We start from the raw sequence: 21488 nt of genomic DNA, 5'->3' as shown, positions 1-21488 counted from the left end.
ATGTTTTCACACTGCCAGAGTTGAGTTTGAGTCATTAGTGATTCCAGGCGCCCAATTTTATGCTCTCTGGTTTGATTTCATGGTTTTCCTCTGCATTCTGTCAACATTAATTACCGTACATGAAAGATTTTAGGGATGATTTCTCATAAATGTGCACCTGCTGGTTAACAGGTGGCACTGATTCAATTCAATTCAATTCAGTTTATTTATATAGCGCCAAATTACAACAAATGTCATCTCAAGGCACTTAAATTGATTGAACTGATTAGGGTGAAACAAGCTAATTATGATTACTTTGACCAGTAGGAGTTCAGTGACTTGTACAGAGGAGCAAAAAGGATTTTAAAAAAATAATAACAATGTAGTTTTTTTTCAAAAATGATCAGCAGCTGCAGAAGGGATTCAAGGGGGAAAGAGGAGGACAGTAAGTGAAATGTATTTTATTTATAAATGGAGAAAAGTTGGAAGATAGTAGGCAGATTTTTCACAATTCTCTCAGGAGCCATGACAACTAACCCAAGGTCTCTAAAACAGGAACTTGAATAGTGGTTCAACACTGACCTCCTGTGGCTTCAACCTGATATTACAACATTTCTCTGTTAATAAAGACTTACATTTTCAGATTTTATGATGTTCGTGTTCATTCCAGTATGTACTTTGTGAGAGGAATCTAGTGTGAGATCACCTGTCTGTCACAGAGCAATGCAGTCTACCCCACAGGTCAAGTGTGGTTTCTAATTTACATCACGTGAACTTCATGTTTCTGCAGTGTGGAAAGAAAAGCCACATAAACACTGTGAGCCACAGCTGCATTGCTGAAACAATGGGGCGAAACATCCTCAAAGATTACAATCGTTTTTTCCCATCTGCCACAGACAGATCTCATTTCAAAGCCAGCGAGCAAATGGGAGGGATGTTTACTGTAAACTCCAATTATGCTTTCTGTGCCAGAGTACATTCAATAAACCATAAGCCGATAAATTACGGCTATCATAAGTACAGTCATTTCAAGCTAAGAGCGTAAGCTCTTTGAATCAGGGCTGCTTTCTCTGCAGGAGAGCGCGGGTGTTGGAGTAAGGCCAGATATTTCTCTGCTTGGGGAATTTATGGACTCGCAGTTAAAGCTGAGAGGAGTCACCACAGACTGTATATTACAGGTTTATTCAAATATAAGTGTCCCCTGTGAAGGCTGTATTCACACATAAAGGAATGAGCTGATGGCTAACACTCTGTGGTTGTGTGTCATTTTGTTTTTATGAGAGATTCTACATGCCGTGAGATTCGTGTAGTTTGCTGTGTTTTATGGTGTTTACTTGCTTTATGCAGCAACCGAAAAGTTAGAGAAGAAATTTCCCCATCTATCCAATGGTGTTTGGATGAAATGGACAACAACTGTACACAACTCTGTAGAAAAAGCAAAGTCAGAAGTTAAACACTTTGATCCCCTTTTCTCACTGAGCAGTACCTCACTTGTGTGGCTCTCAACCTTACACCCACAGACCTGTGAGAAGAGGTGCAGCACCCATTTAATTTTTAACACTCACCAAATGTGGTCACTCAGTGCGATTTTACACAATTGCATTTAAACAGATATCTGGTTTGAGAATGCAGCAAACTCCTAGAACTCCCTAAGCATGTTTTGGAGGAACCACCGTTGTCAGGCACATCAAACATGGCAGATTTTAAATAGTTTTGCACCCCAAAAATGAGAATACATACATAACATTTGATGACAGGATAACATTACCAACTGACAAGTTGCCCTAAAAAAATGAAATACTGCAATTGTAAAACATTAGAGGGGAAACTACGCCCAGGTAGCTACCATAAGAAAGCTAAAGTTAGACATTGCATGTGGTGATCATGAGCCATTGTCTCAAGTCAACAGGATACTGGTAGCACTTTTAAGTTAAGAGGTAAAACCCTGGCTGATCAGGATATCTACTAGTAGTTCTAGGAGTTCAGAACTGCAATTACACACCGTCTTTAAATACTTGCAGGTAAACTATTTTGCTAATAACAAAGAAAAAGTCAAATGAACAATTAAAGCTAATGTATCTTAATCAACAAATTATACCTAAGGACCTAAAATATACACAATAACTACAACAATCAAGGCTTGAGTTTTTCTATGACATGCTTTGAAAGCAGAGCACATATAAAAACACATTATTTCCCTCTCCCCATTTTCAAAATCCTGCTTATTTCAGTCCACGATACCAACACCTGGTGGAGTAAGAGGCATTCAGGTGCGCACGTTTTTGAGAGCACTATCCTCAACCAGGAAGTGAACAGTACTTAGAAACAAAACTAAAAGGCAAAATTATGAAAAATTGAATTAAACCTACTAAATAAAGTAATGTATTTATAATCACTTACTTGTAGTATATGCCATCTTTGTGCCTTTACTATTCAAATACATTGAACATCAAACTTCTTAGCCAACAATTTTTAGCATGTAGCGAGCTCTTTCAGCTAACTTTAATTTAGTTAATTTTAGTTATTAGCCTTTTAGCTGCCTTTGACAGTGAAAATGGTTAAATGTGATAAATAATTAGTTGATTCACCTATTCTATTCATGTATCAGAATAAACTCGAGGTCTTTTCCCTCTTTTCTCTCAGCTTGAAATTGTGCTAAACACTGCTGCATTAAATTAAATTGTACATCTGTGATGGTTAATGTTTTTAGTTTGTGCTTTTTTTATATATGAAATGGCTAACAGAAATCTATAAACATTTCTGAAATTTGTTATCTAGTAAACGAAAAGCTGCTGATTCTTTGTGTTATTTGAAATGTAGAAACGGCTACATGAATTGTTACCTTTTTCTGGGCCTTCCTGAGTCTTGTCATGGAAAATTCCTTTATTTATGACACTTTGGTTATAAAACTGCACAAACTAGTCTTTAGTATATTTCCAAAAGGGTGTAAAATTTGTTTTCTATGTAATAAAACTGTGAGATTTAAGGGGTTTAAGAATTTTTTATTTTAGCCTCCAAAAGAGTTACAGTTTAGACCAGATGGTTTCAGAAATGCGACATATTGTTCTGCAAGACCACTTTAAGCTCTGATCATGTTTTAAACTGTATGTCTGTGGCCAACAGAAAATCATTTAGTTCTGCGGGGCTACTTTCAAGACCTTTTCTGGTATGCATTTTAACCTCATGAAAGTAACAAATGGTACCCTGTGCTCTGTCTCACTCAGTATTTCTGTGCAGCTGGAAAACCACAGTTTATTGCAGTGAATGCATACATTGTATTCCTGGTAACATAAATCATTTTCAGGATGATGTATCAAGTCCGTCTATTTTCTCTTTCAAGATGCCATGGGACCCCTAATGAGAGAAAACCTTTGAAGGAAAAGATTAAAAACTGTGCGTATGTATAGCTTGGCTACATTTACACAGTGGCGTAACATTTGATTTGTGTCCTGCTTTGGGACAGACAAAACCTCATGTGAAATTTTGACAGTTGATTCTCAAGAGGTCAGGATTCTGCAGGCTTACAAAACCATGAGCCTCTGTGTTCCAGGTTCAGGTTGCAGGTTTTTACTGGGTTCTTTTTACAAGACAAATAAAGAAATACAAAAGCTGTAATGAGGTGGAACACGCACAAATTGTGAAAATAAAAACCTTGTGAAAGAGGATGCAGCAATGCCAAGATAAAGAGGAATGCAGTAATTTTAACAGTACAGCAAGAATCCTGCTAATAGCTGTCTATAACAGAACACACAGACAGCTGACAAAGTAAGTAATCCGTGGGTGCAAATATGAGGAATACAGTGTAAACATCAAATAGTTCAGAAGGAGAACAAAATAAACATCCTGACAGGGTTGCTGAAATCATACAAACACAAGGTGTTTGGAAGATAACACAAGCTAGTCTGTACAAATTGTAGCAATATGGTCACGGGTGAGCAGCATGTAGGCATGATGAGGAATGGGTTCGAATGCAGCCAGACACTATGTGCCTCAGACACACCGCTGTGAACTGATTGGCATTCTCTCATCTGGCTTTATATCTTCTGTTTATACTTGCCTCAATCAGACCACTCAGGCTCTTTTCCTCTGTAGTTCAGTCAAAACACTGGTTCTAATAAAATACGAACCAGTATGTTTGTGCCACACAACAATTCTTACATTTACGTTGATTTTCATTTCATTGCAGACACTTATGAGCCCATCATATTTCATGTTTTGTCTTGTCAACTTACATTTACTTGTTGATATATCAGTTTCTTGTTTTCTAGGCCAACAACACATAAAAAAGGTCTTATGGGGGATATTAAGATATACTATTATACTAAATATACTATTACTACTATTGAGATGAAAAAAACCCAACCAGAAACAGGAGATGTCAGCAGGTGATTGTAATCATGGTTTGGCACAGAAGCAGCTTCCATGAAAGGCTGAGTCTTTGAGGAGCAAATATGTTGAATTTGTATATTTGTGCCTCTACAGTGCAAAATATTATTTTCATATATTTCAGTGACTAAACGAGTACAAGCCACCCGTGATCTCTGATCCCTCAGACGGCATTGCGTCAGTCGAACCGTCATTCTTCAATAGCTGATAGAACCACATGGACAAGGGATTACTGTAGGAAACCTTTGTCAAACATAATATTACGATTACAGAGTTACCTTCACAAATGTCACTTAAAACTTTACTGTGCAAAAAAGAATCTTTATATTTACCTTGCCCATAGTCAACTTCTCTGGGTTCAGAGGCATCTGGGATGGACTTTCACATAGTGGAAAGGTGTATTGTGGTCAGACCAATCAGTATTCCAGATCAATTTTGTTTTAAATGGAGGCAAAAAAGGCAAAAAGAACCACCCAGACTGCTATCAGCAACAAGTCACCCACAATAATGCAGAAAAGCAACATACGCTGTCTTAAAGACCACATGCAGTGACATGCATACATTTTTCAACAGAACAATACAAAATCACATTTTGTACACATTACAAAGGCATTGCTGAGGAATAAGAGGGTACAGTCTTAACTGGCCTGCATACCTGACCTGTTCCAAACAAAGAAATATGCGAAGATTTAATAAGCAAAAAACGTGACGATGACCACATGTGGGAACCTTAAGAAAAAACTGGATTTATATTAAAAAAATTCAATGGAGTTGACAAGACAAAACATTACACATTTTGGGTTCATACTATGCAAATAAACAGAAACAAATATGAGAATAACTGTTTTTATTTTTTACATTCCTCATAGCACCAATAAATCCATTATTAAAATTATGAGAAAGAATTGCACCACAACAAACCTGATAAAAAATAACAGGATACAAACTTCAGCATCCCTTAAAGGGCATTAATCGGAGGACTTTTGTTTCAATTTCTTGAGGTTTGTTTTTCAAAGCCAGAATGTTCAGCTATAAAGCAAAATGACTATGTGTTAGATGTCGGTTTTATTGATTTATCTGCCCGTTAATGCAATATGTTGCTCTAACAAGTAAGTCCAACTTCGAAGACAGATCAACTAAAATCCTGAGCTTGAGACCTTACGCTAAATCATTAGTCTGAAGTAGCGTCCTGCACTCAGTTGGCTGTCCAGCCTTTAGTGTGGTCAGCAGTGATGTGGAGAGACAATATAAAAATGAAGGACCAGTTTCTGACTGAGCACCACATAAGACCAGGGGCAGGAAAGCGTTAAATATTTACATCTTTATTAGCATACAGCTTTAAGATTAACGATACATTTGGATTTCAAGGAACATAGAAAAATTTTAACTGGAGTTAAGATGAACAAAAACCTAAGTCAAACAAAGACAAGACATCAAGATATGTGTTGATTCAGTAGCTATATCATTCAAAAATCTCTAGCAGTACATGTCGTTATTTCAATATGCTTCCATCTGACCACATTCTTTTAAACATCTGAGACGGCTGAAGCTTAGCATGAGCAGCTGTATTGTTTGTACTGCAGATTATGAAGGTTTCAATAACAAACTGAGGTTCTTTTGTTTTACAGTCAGTGGATTTTAGTTTCACTAAACAAAACAAGACTGACATCTGGTCTTCCTGTTCAGGCCTGTTCACAGCAGAAAGTGGTCCAGAACAATTAATCTTTTGGGTTATTCCCCTCCAAACACATTTTTATGTGCAGTGAAAATGTGCGAATCCTCCAAACAAATTTCACGATCATCACACCAAGTACAGGTACACATGGCTCACACAACGAGCGAGGCTGCGGTACAGATTAAGAAGTCTGGCTACGACAAATGAGAATGAAAGAAAACCAAACAAGCTTTTCACATCTTATTTAAAATGTTTACTTCAATCCAACAGGGTTAAACAAACAAATTATGGACATTTCACAGAATTTGTAAGACCAATTATGAAATTGGGGAAGTTTTCCTTTGTTTTTCCCTTATATCAGGTACACCTACATTACAAGCTTCTGAGTCCTCGTACTTTTAAGAGTAACCAACTTTTCAAGCTCTCAATGACTCAATTTAAGCTCACGACCAGCAACAGAACAGAGCTCGTTGTAGGCGAATAAACATTTTGAAATGCTCAAGTTGAACCTGATTGTGAAAGATTAGTGTGGATATACTGTGTGGTAATCACAGCGATTAAACTTAAATGAATCAAAGTAAAACATTGCTATTTGATTCCTGGTGTGACCGGGCCTTTAAATTTAAATTAAGGCAACATTCAAAGACAATCCAGGCACTGTCAGCTAACAAGAGCACTTTTAATACTTCTGTCAAAGGTAGTCTCACAATATACGAATATATGATCTTTACATAAATTATTAGCACAGTAATCACCAAACATGATGTATAGCACAGACTCAAGATAAAGATAACCATGAATCAAGGAGCAGTATTTACAGTTTAACATGCTAATTACAAAAAGAGAAAAATTAAAATCTTAAATCACTGCATAGAAATTAAATACATACAATATTATCAAAATTTGTTTTGGACTGTTAGGTAATGGAAATCAGAAGGTTACATCTAATTAGGGATGCAAGCAAAAAATAAAAAGTGATAAACTGGCAAACACCTTTGCAAAAAAAATAGGAAAAACAATAGGAATAAAGCAAACCGTGAGCTACAAAATGTGTAACAAATCTGCTAATAACCACAGTTCCTCTTTACATGACTAATTTATTTCCTCGGTTCAGACAAAATATTCACTTAAACTTCAGACGTCGGGGAGTTCCAAAACCTTTCATAAAAAATAAGTTACCCTATGTGTCAGCTTTAAAACTCAAAAACAAGAGTCCGACAAGAAAAGGAATATACAAAAGTTCCCAATATCACAAATACTTTTCATCCAATATCAAATGGGTTGAAGAATGTCAGTAAATCAATGAGTTAATCTATCCAAGACCTTGTTCTATATTTCTATCAGATAAATACAATTACATGACCCTCAACTAAAACGTGGGCACAGAAAGTCACAAATAAAGCTCAAACATTTAATCAAGTCTCAGGAACACAATCTCAAACTTGGTCACAAATGATGCTCTGAATGAGACATGCAAATGATAGTTGGTGGACAGGAATAGATTGTTGAGACGCAGTATTAAGGGCGCCGGTCTGGGAGGTCCTCCGGAAGGTGGGCTTTGTTTCTGAGCTGCTGCAGACCCCGCGGCTTTGCTCAGCCAAACAGCTGCAGCAGAAACAGGAGAATTATTCAGTGACATGACTGAGTGAGCATTGAGTAAATCCTTGTCATGGAAAGAAAATGATATGAGTAACTAACAAGGAACTCTTGTTTCAAACCTACAAAAGCTACAACTGGCCTTAAGTATGGAGCTACAAAGTTATCAAATCACCCGTTCTGTACAACATATTAAGCTAGCAAGCTCAACAACAGCTACCACTATTAGCCAGCAAGCACATATTAGCTAGTGATGTTAGTGTTAGCAGTGTGTAAAAGTTGCTCTGTCACTGTATGTCTGAATAAACATATTAGTAACAAATACTTTCTATTGAAAAAGCCTAAAAGTTTCATGTGGGACGAAACTCGCTAGCAAAAAAGAAAAATAGGCTTTCTGGTTGTATAACAGAAGCTAACTATTTGCAGAGTTACGTCAGTAGGACTTTTAAAAATATTGAACATGAAATTAAAGTCATTGCAAAGGGAGAGTACGTCATCTTTTAATCCTACAGTTTTACTATCAGGGAATAACAAGAACCTTTGATGAACAACAACACGGACATCCCAAGTTCCAAAAACTCATTTCAGGGAGATGCTTCTCGAACCCCCGTTGAACAGAGCATCGCTTGGGACAGATACGCACAGGTTTCACAAGCAACCTCTCCCCACACCCCTCTCTCTCTCGTGCCTGTGCAGTCCAAACGCGCATGGTGCACGAGTTATTGTGTTGCCTGCACGCTCTCACTCGCATTGAAAAAAACAACAACAACAAAAAAAAACACTCCCTCGCATAGTTTAAAATCCGGGATATTTTATCCGACTTGCGGGCATCCGTGATTAACTATCAATATCAGGGAGACTCCCGGAACTTCCGGGAGACTTGGGATGTCTGACAACACATCAGATAACACAATGACATTATGTTTTATCTGTGACAGTTTGACTGATACCCGAAATGCTTTCAATCTAACAGTTCTGACAATTAACTGAGGTGATCCTAAACCTATATATTTATTTTCATGACTGATGCATGTGTTTATTACTTCTCATTTGAAGAGTTCATTCAATCCGACATATAAAGTGCTTTCATCGCTATTCCCATAAAATGCTGGTCTCAACTGATATTCAAAATTGCTTAATTCTGTGCGTCAACCTGAACTAAAACTTTTCCAAATATATGCATAAATTGTTCTCGTTCTCTCAAATGCGTCCAACGAGTTCGGAGCCAGTTCCCTGCTTCTCCTCAAGACATTCTTTGGTGTTCATGTGTGATTACAGCCACGATCTGAGTGGACTGACATTGACGTTGCATTTAAACATGTGTTTGCTGCCTCCCGATGCAGGGCACAGAAAGAGCTGGCACGGCTAACACAAACCGTTGCGTAAAGCAACTCTATCATAAGATTTCATGCATGTATGAATACATTTTGAACAAAGGGCTGAGCAAATGTTCTCAGTTTGATTTACAATCCTCTGTATTAATAGTAATTCAAGAACTGACACTCAAGTGAAAAATCATCTTTTAGTTCGGCCTGTAAAATATAATCTTCAATGGTGAGGAGAGATTAACTTCATTCAATAAAAAGAACAGAGTAATGATGAATATCATTATGCCCTCACCTTGTCCAACATTCTCCACCGAGACACCGATACTCTCACATGTGCAGCCTAACTTGACAAGTTTTGTGGTAAGCTGTGCAGGCAGCCAGTTTGCACAAATAACACATCATCATGGGTATGAGTGTCTTTTGTAAAGGCTGACAGGACACTGACTTGGCACCATCTGCCTCTGAATAGATGCTTGGCAATCAGGAGCTGTACAGACAGTCTGTTTTTCTATCCAGTGCAGAAATCCCACCAGAGGCAAATCCATCAACGCTCTTCAGCCCCACACCGGGCAGGCGCTCAGGAACCAAGAATCCTGCTTTAGCCTGCTAGGACTTCCGACACAAAGAGGACAGAGGGGAAGGCTTTACTTGTTCAAGAGCAGCCAGAGGCCAACAAGAAGTTTTTTTATTCATCTTTTCTAATTTACAGCAGTTCCAATTGGGAGCATTTAGGGCAATCTTTTAACAGATGCGCAAATATTATATTGAATTTCTCTGTTTTATGCATGGAAGTATCAGTCAAAGCCTGGAGGAGACAGAGAAAAGATGCTGGCAGGAGAAATGGTTGTGGTGTGCACCCTCTCAGTCTGGTTGCTGGCTGTGCCTTACCCTGCCTTTGACTGTGGCAAAGATCCAAAGCACCCCTCTATCAGCAGCTACTTATAAAAATCCTGTGTTTACATTCCTCCAGGACATGTGTATGCATTGAGGCCCTCAGAAGGAGTTTCAAATGAGTAGATTAATTCCTGTATGCATCTGTGCGGTAGTAGGCCAGTGGTATATCCAACCACATGGGTCTATGGGCTCCGAAATGTTGCCAAACAAAACAAACCCCTTGTAATGTATGTACAGGGGATGTCTTCCTTTGTCTGATGGTGGTGCGTATGCTACAGTACAGCGAACACAAAGTACTTTTCAGTATGATTTGAGCCCCGCTTTGTCGTCTTGTTCTGCACACGCGAGACGCAGAAAGGGATTTATTGTAACAGAGATTGAAACAATTTATGGGATGAGTTGTGCTCTTGAGGCCCCTGTTGTGAAGTGTGGAAGATCTGTGGATATTTAAAAGCCATCTGTGGTTGACGATCATACTGTGCGGTCTCAAAAGATCTCAGGATTTTCAGCAAACAAATTGTGTCTTGGGATACCGCTGAGGAATGATCCTGATGAAGCTGATTTCACAACAGCGGAACGAAGGCGAGAAACTTTTGTGTTGTTGGGATGCATTTCCTGAAATTGTCTCTTTTTTAAAACTTAAGCGATGTGCTGTTGGTAACTTGCTTCATCACATAGTTTTCATTTCAAGTATGATAAACTCAGGTTGTAGAAAAAAGAAAAAAAGGATTACACACCACTTTGGGTAGATATTACAGGTCGGCCATTAACACCTGGGGCCGCCAACTGTAATTTCCAACTGAAGCCCCTCTTCCACCAGTCTCAAACAAGACCATCGACCATCAAAGTCAACAAGGAAACAGCTTTTAACTAAATGAGATAATTCTCTGAGAGCAGCTACTTTAGAACTTGTAACTAAAGACAAAGCACTACTGTGAGGAAAAGACACTGTCACTTTTTGGATAAGTTACTCGGCTCGGCTCGTGTTTCAGACGGAAATCTCGGTGCGTAAGCCGATTAATCCTTCAAATTCTTTGAGATAAAGCCCTCTTGGAGGAGAAGTAGCCAACTAATATTAATCCCTGACAAAAAGCTTGAAACTTTGATGTGGTGCTTGTGTTTGATAGTGGAGGAGGGATTCTGCCTGAGACAAGTTTTTTCGCTCTTTATCACCAGCCCTTTTCCTTGTGGTGCTTCCCAGAAATTCTTGTGTTTCCCATTTAAAAATACACATTGTGTTTTAGCATTATATCTGTGCTAGCAGCAATGTGTCGGTCTTTGTTGGGATCAACTCACCATGTCAGCTTTTATCTGGTCAGGCTTCTGTCTTCAAAGATGGTCACCTCAATCTTGCCAAGAAAGTTAAGGAAAAGCAGCTGCAGCAAGGTTTACATTCAGTGTAAATTATCATCATCTCTTTTTATACACATATATGTGTATAACAAACCATCCAATAACTTCTAAGGTGAGGGGATCTGGTAGCTCTGGCATTTGGCTTCCAGGGTCAAATGATGAAACATTTCCATCACTAACATGATCAATCAGCCGTTTCTGCTTCCACAGAATAAACATGTCCAAAACTCGCGGACATGCTCCCAACGTTCCCACCTAAAACTAATTCCTGAAGACCTCTCCTGGTTTCCAGCTGACACCATTTGGAACATACACTTTAAAAACCATCTGCTGATGACATCATGCAGCCATTTTCTGAATCACCGTGTTAGAAATTTGCATCACATTTGCTTGTCAGTTCGATGGAAAGACGGCTGACAACTTACGTTCAGTGACCCACCATTGACTGTAGCTTAAATATGCGGTAGCAGTAGAACATAATATTTCTTAAATCACAAGCAAAACAATTCTATTTTTCACCGTAGCTTCTTCGACACTGGTACTGAGTCATGATGCTGGGGAGTTGGCATTACCAATGGAAAGTGTGTGTTGTACTGTTCAATAAAGTCCCCAAGAGGCTGACCAAGAAGAGTCGGACTACTCTTTTCTCCACAACAACAGCAAAGCTAACAAGTTTACTTTGAACAGCTTGCTAATGTTGGCCACGACTTCTAAGGATTTTACATTTGGATCATGCTATTTTAGCATCTTCAGATCTGATCCAGTGTTCTGTTGCATCAGTTATTCATTTTCCGTTTGCGGGAGGTCTGGAGACTATCCAAGCTGCTACTGAGCGAGTGGCACAGGGTCACCGGTCTATCCCAGAGCCAACACAGGAGACAAACAACGGAGATGTATAGTCCTGCAGCCTAAACACTATGTTAGCCCTCTGATTCAAGCACTGTTTGTTTAACATGAGGAATAACAAGACTGAAAGAATAAACTAAATAAATAAAAAACTTTCTACCACTCACAATTGGAAAGGTACATTTTTAAAATAAACATGCAGAACTAAAACAGCCACAATATCAGATAGTAACAAATACAATCATGACTCCTAGACTCAAGGGTTAAAAGCTCAGTTCAGATGAGAGACTCCTGTCAGTCTCCTGGTGTTCCCGTGTCAGAGTCAGCACAGCAGCGCGACGGTGTCGGAGAAACAATCCAGATCACTGTCAGTACTATAAAATCACAGGCAAGAGTGGGAACAAAGCTCAGCTGTGAACAATTTCAGTCATATTTTGTTATCCCTAATCTCCTTTTGCCACCCAGCTGGAATTAATTGCGATGTTGAGTCACCCCCTACACATACGCTGCGATAGCCAGGATGTCGGCGCACCCGCTGATTTCACGCAGATGCTATGGATTACATATAACTTTTATCTGATTTTTTTACAGCGTATCCCTTCATAGCATCAGATTTCCTGTAAGCTGCAGAGACTGCTGCCTTTCATATTCACCCACCAGCAGTTAAGAGGAGTTTACAAACCTATAAATCACCGCAGCTAGTGGGTAATTGTGAAAGCTCCGTGTTCTACTTACAGACACGGTCCAGTTTCACTCACATTTCCTGGTATGTTTAATGACTTAAAGTTGAACGAAACATTCAGAACATCACACCTCTCTCTTACACATACTCATTTTTGTTGTTTGATTGAAAAACTGTGTGGCTTTTGCTGTCGTTTTGCCTGAACAAAACCGGATAAATGCTTAATATATACCGTCTGGATTCACACGGAGGGGTAGGATACAACTCGAAGGCCTCTTTCGATGGGGTCGGTGAGCAGGAGGCCTCGTGGTGCGTAGATCTTGTCATTCTGCTCCTGAATATACTTTGCAATCTTCTTCAAAACCTAAAAAAGGAAAAGTGATCATGTTATAGTAATCAGTAACAATAATAAAAAAAAAAAAAGAATGAGTCTACGATGTCTGCAGTGCTAAAAAAACTAAACTAAGATGGTGAACATGGTGAGCATGAATACTGAGAAAATATTTCAGATAAACACGTTTTCAGACCATGTGGGGATGAGATCAGCTATCAGACCAGCATAGCAGACCTGGAAGCTGTCAGACTCATATTGTGACTCCAGCCAAGTGTTCTCTTTCGGTGATGTCCCTGTTGCTAAATATGTCCCCTTGGTAACACACAACTGGTGACCAAGTTCGATGCAGACAGGACAAGCACAGATGATCAATGCTGAGATTTAAACCCAAACAATCATGTTTTGCAATAAACAAAAGGGCAATAAACAGAGTTCCAAGAAGCAAGAAGCTTCCACAAAAATAAAAATACCGAACTGTTTCCTCTACATGTGGACAATAACAGGAGAGGTCACTGAGATGCCGTTTTACTTTGAACGACGACGTTTCCAAAAACGAGCTACAGTGGCTGCTTTGTTTTACAATACAAACAGCTTTTTAAAATTAAACCCCGCTACTGTGTTATGGACCAATGCATTCATGGTCCGCACCCTGATTTATTTATCTTTAGGTTGAGCAACGTTTTGACAAGAATTCCAACATTTCAGCCAAATACAAAACTGCCATGACTGATATGTAACATCTTCAATGACAATGAAGTTCTCTGCAACTCAAAAAGAAACCACGAAGTGTGAGGGATAAAAATTGACTACATACGGTTAAAACACACACAGATCTTTGATGTTTCTGTATGTCATCAAAACAGCATTAATGGGGACAAATTAGGGAAAGAAAAAAAAAGTGTGGAGAACAAATTTTTGGGAGTCTGAAGTGACCACTAACTCAGACACTTCAATGTGACACAACCCTGTTACTCTGTATGATGGAAAGTGTGTCTGTAAACTTAGTACTCAATGAGCAGCTTCGAGTTGCAGGGTTCTTTTACATCCCGGTACAATAGAACCATCATGTTGATCTCGACTAACAACTTCTGATCATGTTACATTCACTGTACCTCAGAAGTAGGATGGCAAAACTCTCCTTTTTTTTTTTGCCATTAACAAAAAGTTCTCATTAGAAGTTAAGAAAGAAATGTGATAATGATGCTTAACCAGTTTTTTGTTTAAAGTTTTCTATACTGACAAAGAAATCAGACTCCTTTTCCCCGTTTTCTTTGATTTTTCTTTCCCCTGCTAGAAGTTGGATATTCAAAGTTCCCATTAGTTGCTGAATGCAGCATCAATAGCGCCACTGCAGGACCTGATTACTAAAAAACAAACTTATTAAAATCTGTAAAATGTTGCCCATATAAGCAACAGTTAAATAAAGCCCACACTTTTACACTCCTAGCGTCAATTTAGAGTCACTAAATAAACTGACATGCATGTTTTTAGGCGGTGGGAGGAAGCCGACGCATACACGGGGAGAACATGCAACAGTGCTCACGACACCACCGCACAGCGCATATTTTGATCAAACATGTCATAAACATTTCATTAAGTCTTCAAGATATTGTGTCACCTTGTGGAAAGAAAAGGCAGAATATGTCTCCTTTAACAGCTCTGTTTATTATTGATGAACAGGTAGAACATATCCCACCTTTTCATAGTGAGTCTCCATACACAGGAAAACGGTGTAGGCAGTGAGGCACGCCAGACAGCCTTCTATATACGACTGGCTTCCAAGTTTCTCCGCTTCAGCGTAAAGATTGTTCAGTGCCCGAACCGTTTCCTCAAAGTGCTGTTTGTCGATCTGAAATATACATATATATGGAAACATACAGGGTAAGATTAAATAAGGGCATAGAGCTACGTGCACACCTGAACAGTAGTGTGTGTACAGGATGTCTGAGTAGAAACCTTGTCTTCTTAGCGGTTCTTTCCCTCTCTAGATAAATGAGGGGCTGAAGTTTTTTGAACTGGTCATACATCAGGGGCGTGCTGGGCCTCCTTCCCACATTTGGAAACACCTACTGAAATGATTAGGATGCCTCAGCTATGTGCTCTGTGAATGTTTCCACGAAATAATTGCCAGGACACAGTGAAAGCTGGACACACACATTGACAATCCAGGAAGGAATGTTGATAGTTTCTCCTTCTCCAATGGCACAGATGCACTTTGACTTAGTTGAGAGACATATATCAGTTGTTTGCAGACGGCCTTTGGGATACTGATGGAGGGATTTGGAGCTTTTAGGATTGGGGTGTCGACAGTAGTCCAATGTTGGACCAGAACAGTTCAAACAATCTTCGTATGGCATGGATGAGAAAAGAAGGAACCTCCAAGCAGAGCCTATGTGGAGCCAGCCAGGGGCTTTATGAGCAACTGAAAACCCTCCAATGTTCTGCTTCCTTGTGCCCGAGGAATGCAACAAAAGATCCAACACATCAGTGGTCTCAGGCATATTTGGCACTCACTATCAAAAGCCTTTGTTCTCCCTCTAATTTTCAAATTCAGAGACTATTATTCAAACCACATCACCTGAGCATCTTTCTATTGCATCTGACACAGGCACATTACCATTTCTAAAACATTAGAAAAGAGAGCAAGGTTGAACAGGATTTACAAACGGTCGATTCAATGTGAACTTAGGAAACAAACATCTGACACAGATGAAAGAAAGTTGTCAATTAATGAAATCTTGCTCAAAGTTTTGGCGAGTGAGCGGCCAAAAACATTTAAAACTCAAAGTGCTCATCTAGTTCTTTGCCAACATCCTTCAGCATTTACACAGGAAGAAGTGACTAAAAGCAAGCAATCCCACAGCCGAAGATAAGTTAGCTGCAAGAATGTGACAGTCCGGCGTGCAAAGCTGCAGAACAGCCCAGCTGCACAGCAAAACTGAAGCTGTGGGAGAATAAATTCACTGGCTCAAAAAAAAAGTTATATAAATAAGCGCTTACATATATACACACACACAAATGTGAGTCATTCAAATGTTTGGTATTATACTGCATATTTCATAAAAACAGGGATACAGATAATATTTTAAAAATGATTTTTTTAGAACAACATTTTAAGCTTCTACCATTCTCCATTTGTCCGGCTGCTCGTGTCTTCGTGAGTGTATGAACTGAATCTGGCTGGAAAAACATGGGAGACCACCCAATCCACAGGGAATTACCAATAAGCCACCACAGAGTACTTAAAAGTGTTGTGAAGCAGCTCTTTTCATGTGGCGTGAGCATTTCAAAACTGCAGCTCGGTGTCCTGCAGACTGAGCGGTTTGGCTGGCACTGGCTTATGTGGCATGTCTCAGTAACCTGCTTTTCCTCCTCCACAACAAAACCAATGCCAGCCTTTAATCCATTCCTCAGCATGTAGATGAAGATTCTCAGTCACCCGGGTCAGGGTAATAATAAGAACCTGAATAAGGGCAACAGGACTTCTTGGATCTTGAATACGTTTCACCTCTCATCCGAAATGCTAGATGGTAAGGGCCCCTGACCGATGTGCATGTGGTTAGAGTCATTATTACCGCTGAATTGTCTACCTGCCTGACAGGGCCAGTTTTGGTCACAGGATTGAAAGTGTTTAAAATATAGTAAAACTGCCTGGGAGAAGAGACTATGCTGCATTGTAGGTGCTGGGAAGGTGATACCTGAGACCACCTCCTCTGCTCAGCGATGGTTTTTCCAGTTTAACGAAGATGGCTTCCTTGACTCCTCTCTCAAACTATCTGTCTTCTCTGTCTGGAATGTGTTCCTGTCCTCATTAGAGTGTCCGTTTTCCTTCAGATGTAGGTGCACTGCTGAGTCTTGACCTGAGGAGGTGTTTCCGCTATGTTGGGGTATGCGCTTGTGGAGCTGTTGTTTGGTCTCTCCTCCATAGAGATCCGCCCACTCCCTGTCGCACCGCACTGCACTGCACTGCATACATGACACCATTCAGTTTGTGTTTGGGTGTTTTGTCCTTTGGGTGAACCCGTCTCTGTCTGAGGGTGTTCTTGGGAGTGAAGTGCACTGGAATATCATGTTTAGAGAAGATCCTTCTAAGTTTCTCTGAGACTCCTGCCACATATGGAATTACAGTATCTTTACGTCTGTTCTCCTTAGCTTCTCTAACAGTGTGGTTTGGTCCAGTTGTCTTTGCTGATTTTACAATGGCCCAGTTTGGGTATCCACAGGTCTGAAGAGCTTTCTTGGAGTGCTGATGTTTTGTTTTGGCCAAAATAGTCTAACTATGGAAAATTTGCATTATAAATTCACTTGGAGCGATTGCAAAACCTCAAATTAAATTAGATGATTTTTTATCTTTTAATGCCTGAGCAGCATATTAGCATTTTTGCTCGAGAGCTGCAGAGAGTCGTGGAGTAGCTGAGGATGTTGATGAAACAAAGAGAAGATTTTACTCTGAACTATTTCTGAGAGAGTAAAGAGAGTACAGTTGTATTCTTCTGTCCCTACCAAACTATCAGAAAAATAGAACAGAATTCATTATGACAAAAAAGACAAGTATGAAAATCATTTATCTAAACTGAAACTGAAATTGAGATTGAGATTTCCTTTCTTCTCCGTATGGGTGTCTCTCGTTTCATGTGTCAGAAGTCCTGAACACACAGTGTGACCAGCAGTGGTGCTTCACAGCTCTGAGGCGTGTCCTACCCTGGTCTCCAGCTCCGAGGGGAACTTGGTTTGGAACTGGCACATGGTGCCGTTGGTGTAATCTCTCTGAATGAAGACTTTGGCTGCGATGGCTGCCTGCTGCCGCATATCCTGCAAGCTGTGAGTCTGTTGAAACAGAGTTTAGCAATGAAAACATGGTTCATCTCTGGAGTCTACAGCGGTCACCCTGCTCTCCCTTTTCTTCAGCTGTTTCGGCTTGACCTCCTTTTTAAAAAAAAAAATTATATTTTTTTCTCCAATCATTAAACCCGACTGTGGAAGACACCTGTCAGTCATGAAGTGCACTGAGTTCGGCCACTGTGTCCGACACAAAATGATGAGGCAGACAGCCAGGGAGGCGCTGTTAATATTTAAAATTAAATGTGTTTTTTTTCCTCTTCTTTCTCCAATCCAATTATATAATGAAATCTAGAATATGTAACAGTCCTGGTAAAAACACAATGAGCTTGTTTCACATAAACAGAGACTAACTTTAAGAGCTTTATTTTATTTATTTTTTTTGCTAATGATTAGTTTCTTTTTTTGAGTTTCTGTGTAATAAAATAAGCTGTGTTTGCTTTTTAAAAATGCTGATTTGACACGGTCTAATTTCACCTAAAAGACAGAGGATGGTCGCAGGTTGTTTTCACCATTTTTCGAACTCTTGCACAAATTCTATAATGAAAATAAACCTTGACATCAGAATACATTTATTAGTTGCAATATTGGGAATAATCACTTTCTGTGTGATGTTTTTGTCATAATTGTCCCAACTTACATAAAAAGTAAAGTAAAGCTGAGATGTTTAACAATAATTGTACAGATGTAGAAACAGCCTTGGACCTGCAGACAACAGATTTCTGGTATTTTCCAAGGTGATGCTCTCCATGCTGCCCACTGTAGCCATCTTCAGCCTTTTTGTAGTGTGATTTGTCTGTTTTTAAAATGGTACTCAGCAGGTCGACTGCAGCACGGTATCACTTAGATCAGTTCACTGACTCGGCCAGAGAAGGGTCGTCTTTAGCTGTGCAACCATGATAAAACACAAGTAGGCTACATCCCACACATACCGATAGCTTTTCTGACACATTTTAAAAGGAAAATTGACAAAATTGACAAGTGAGGTGCACTTTGTTGGCTTTTGGCTCACACATCCTAATCCTGACAGCTTTCATTTTTCTTTTGGTCCTTTGGTCAAAATAGGTCAAATGCAACAATGTACATGAGGAAGCAGTTTCACAGCCAACTTCCCATTATGTTCTTATCTTAAGAAATCGACGTATGCTTCTCTTTCTCAGTATGCTGCTGACAGTTCACTATTTACGATCAAAGGTTCAGCCGGATAGCCTTTAGCACAGCAGCCAGTCACTCAAGAAACCCTGCTAACGCTAGCTTACATACGCAGCTTGGCTCGTCGTTGACTATACCAAAACACCTGGCTACCATTATCATAACCATAGATCACTTTAAAGGTTGTGGCTTAATGGCAAAGAGCAGTTATCTTACACAACCTAGCAACCAACCCGCGAGCTACACGGCTAACGCTAGCCAGCGTCCCTTCAATTTCTCTATCGAACACACTCCCATAAAGGTACCACAACTCATTAGATACAGATTATCACGTTAACACACCGCTGACGTTTTGAAAACGAATCAACACAAACTAAAGCTTACCTCTGCCATGTTGAACAATCTTTCTGTTTATCTTCCGCTACCAGTTTTTTCCACTTCGTACAACGAAATAATGTTTCCGGAGGGAAATATTTGTCCAGGAAAGGTTCCGGATATTTATTATTATTTTTTTAAATTCACAATGTGAAAATTACAGTGAAATGCTTTATTGTCCAGTATTCCAGTAATCCAGTATTCCAGTGTCCAGTAATCCAGTATTCACTTAAAAGTAAATGACTTTATTCATTCATGAAAAATTTCATGAATGAATAAAACTTCTTTCTTATTTTTTCTACCTGTTAATTTAACTTAGAAGATTTATTTTTGTACCTTGTACAAAAGGTACAATTGTGAACATATTAACTGTTGAGTATCAATGCATGTTGAAGTATTAAAATATATGCGCTTGCAAAATAGAAAGCAGATCAAATGCTAAATTAAAACACTCGTACGTCCATATCACTTAATGTGACTGCATGCAGTTTGGACCTGCCGGCAGTGCTTGCCGCTGCAGGGCTTGACTGTGGCCCTATTGATATGAATGACTGGAAACTGGGACTGAACCTATAATAAGTCAATAACAAACAAGCAAGAGTTTGATGAGACACCAGAGCTGAGTGAGTCATAGGTTTGACCTAATGAGAATGCATTTCTGTAGAAATGTCCATAGTGCTCGTTAAAACAAGTCCTGGCAACGCAAGACAAGCATCTTCAGCTGCTATTACATTAAGGGGGAGGGGTTCATCTCTAAAAAGGGGCTTATGAGTCTCCCAACAAAGGTGGGTGGGTCTTTAATTCCACCCTTGCCAGTGTTCGTCAGTGCAGGGAGGGATCAATAATGAGCACCATTTGGGCCCATCATATACAACACATACTGGTTAACAGCCCATGACAATGTCTTTATTGCTGCTCGAGCTGCTCTTTAGTAGTGGCTCCCTTATGGAACCTCTATGCAACCTCTGTATATGACCAGCTCTGTCCCACTCTGCTATTTACAGACGTAGAAACTGCAGCTGGCTCATTCAGCCAGGGAAATGACTCTATAGGGGCTATATACCATATTATGACAAATCATGCCACTAAATGAGAACAGGATTAGGCAATAAAAGTGGATGCTTCTTTTTTTAAGAATGACTTTGGGAATATGGATATAAAGGACTGAGGTAAATGTTGGCATATGATTGCTCTTATAGTCCTCTGACTATTTCTAATTTTCTTAATTCTGCGTGAAACGCCCAGTTGAACTAATAATTGATCAGAAACGGCAGCCTCAAAATCAGAGTGCTTTTGAATAGTCTTGTTTTTTCTCAATAAAGATCCTAATTTAGGACAGCAGGAACGTTTTCAAGAGCAAAAAGTTCTTTGTGTGGCCCCTTCCTTTTCCATCGCAGGAAGCTCAGAGTTCTGGAGGAGAAACTTTTCCCACAAAACAGCCCTTGTAAGGAGGTAGTACTGTTGATATAACCTGATACCCCCAGGGTGGAGCTTGCAGTGCTGAACATTTCTGATAGGTCAAGTGTTCCTAGTATATATTTATTATTATTGCCTCAGTCATCTCAGGTTTAAGCTCTACAATAGCTGGTGAAACCTTTTAACTTTAGGTTGAATTACAGGAACAGCCTTTAATGTTTGTAAAGACAAAATTGAAACTCAGACATTCAATCGGCAGTGTTAACACTGGTGCATCATGAATTGCAATGGTGAGCTTACTGTATGTATCCAAATGACACTTTAAGGATTAGTCTCTAACATGTTGGACATTTAATGGCAATACATAACATGAAACTTATAGCAAATAATTATTTACTAAATGCTAATGTTTCATAGACTAGGCTCCCAATCTCCAGCTCTGACAAGCCCAGGTGATCAGGACTAGTTCATTTAGTTTGTTATGTACAAAGACTTAATAAAAAGAGATGGACACTGCGACTGTAATGACACCCAGAGACTGTTAGACTCCCATTTGAAATGAATGGTTTTGGTCTTCAGCATCTTGATTCTTTGACTCATTCAAGAAAATCTACAACAACTAAGGGAACAACT

The 21488-nt window shown here is 39.4% G+C and overlaps 1 protein-coding gene across 1 annotated transcript; it reads right to left on the bottom strand.

Moving 5' to 3' along the window:
- Positions 1 to 5671: 5671 nt before the first annotated feature.
- On the bottom strand, positions 5672 to 19536 carry LOC142382394 (golgin subfamily A member 7-like). Its single transcript, XM_075468192.1, has 6 exons — positions 19449 to 19536; positions 17775 to 17900; positions 14770 to 14922; positions 13002 to 13103; positions 11155 to 11207; positions 5672 to 7645 (listed from the first exon to the last, which is right to left on the bottom strand). The coding sequence occupies exons 1-5, from the start codon at positions 19455 to 19457 to the stop codon at positions 11166 to 11168; spliced, it is 432 nt and encodes a 143-aa protein (XP_075324307.1). The 5' UTR covers positions 19458 to 19536; the 3' UTR covers positions 5672 to 7645; positions 11155 to 11165.
- Positions 19537 to 21488: the final 1952 nt, after the last annotated feature.

The sequence above is a fragment of the Odontesthes bonariensis genome, chromosome 6 (genome assembly GCF_027942865.1).
Source record: "Odontesthes bonariensis isolate fOdoBon6 chromosome 6, fOdoBon6.hap1, whole genome shotgun sequence".
NCBI classification, from domain to species: Eukaryota; Metazoa; Chordata; class Actinopteri; order Atheriniformes; family Atherinopsidae; genus Odontesthes; species Odontesthes bonariensis.
Note: the sequence above shows the minus strand (reverse complement) of the source record. Positions and strands in the feature narration are given on the sequence as shown.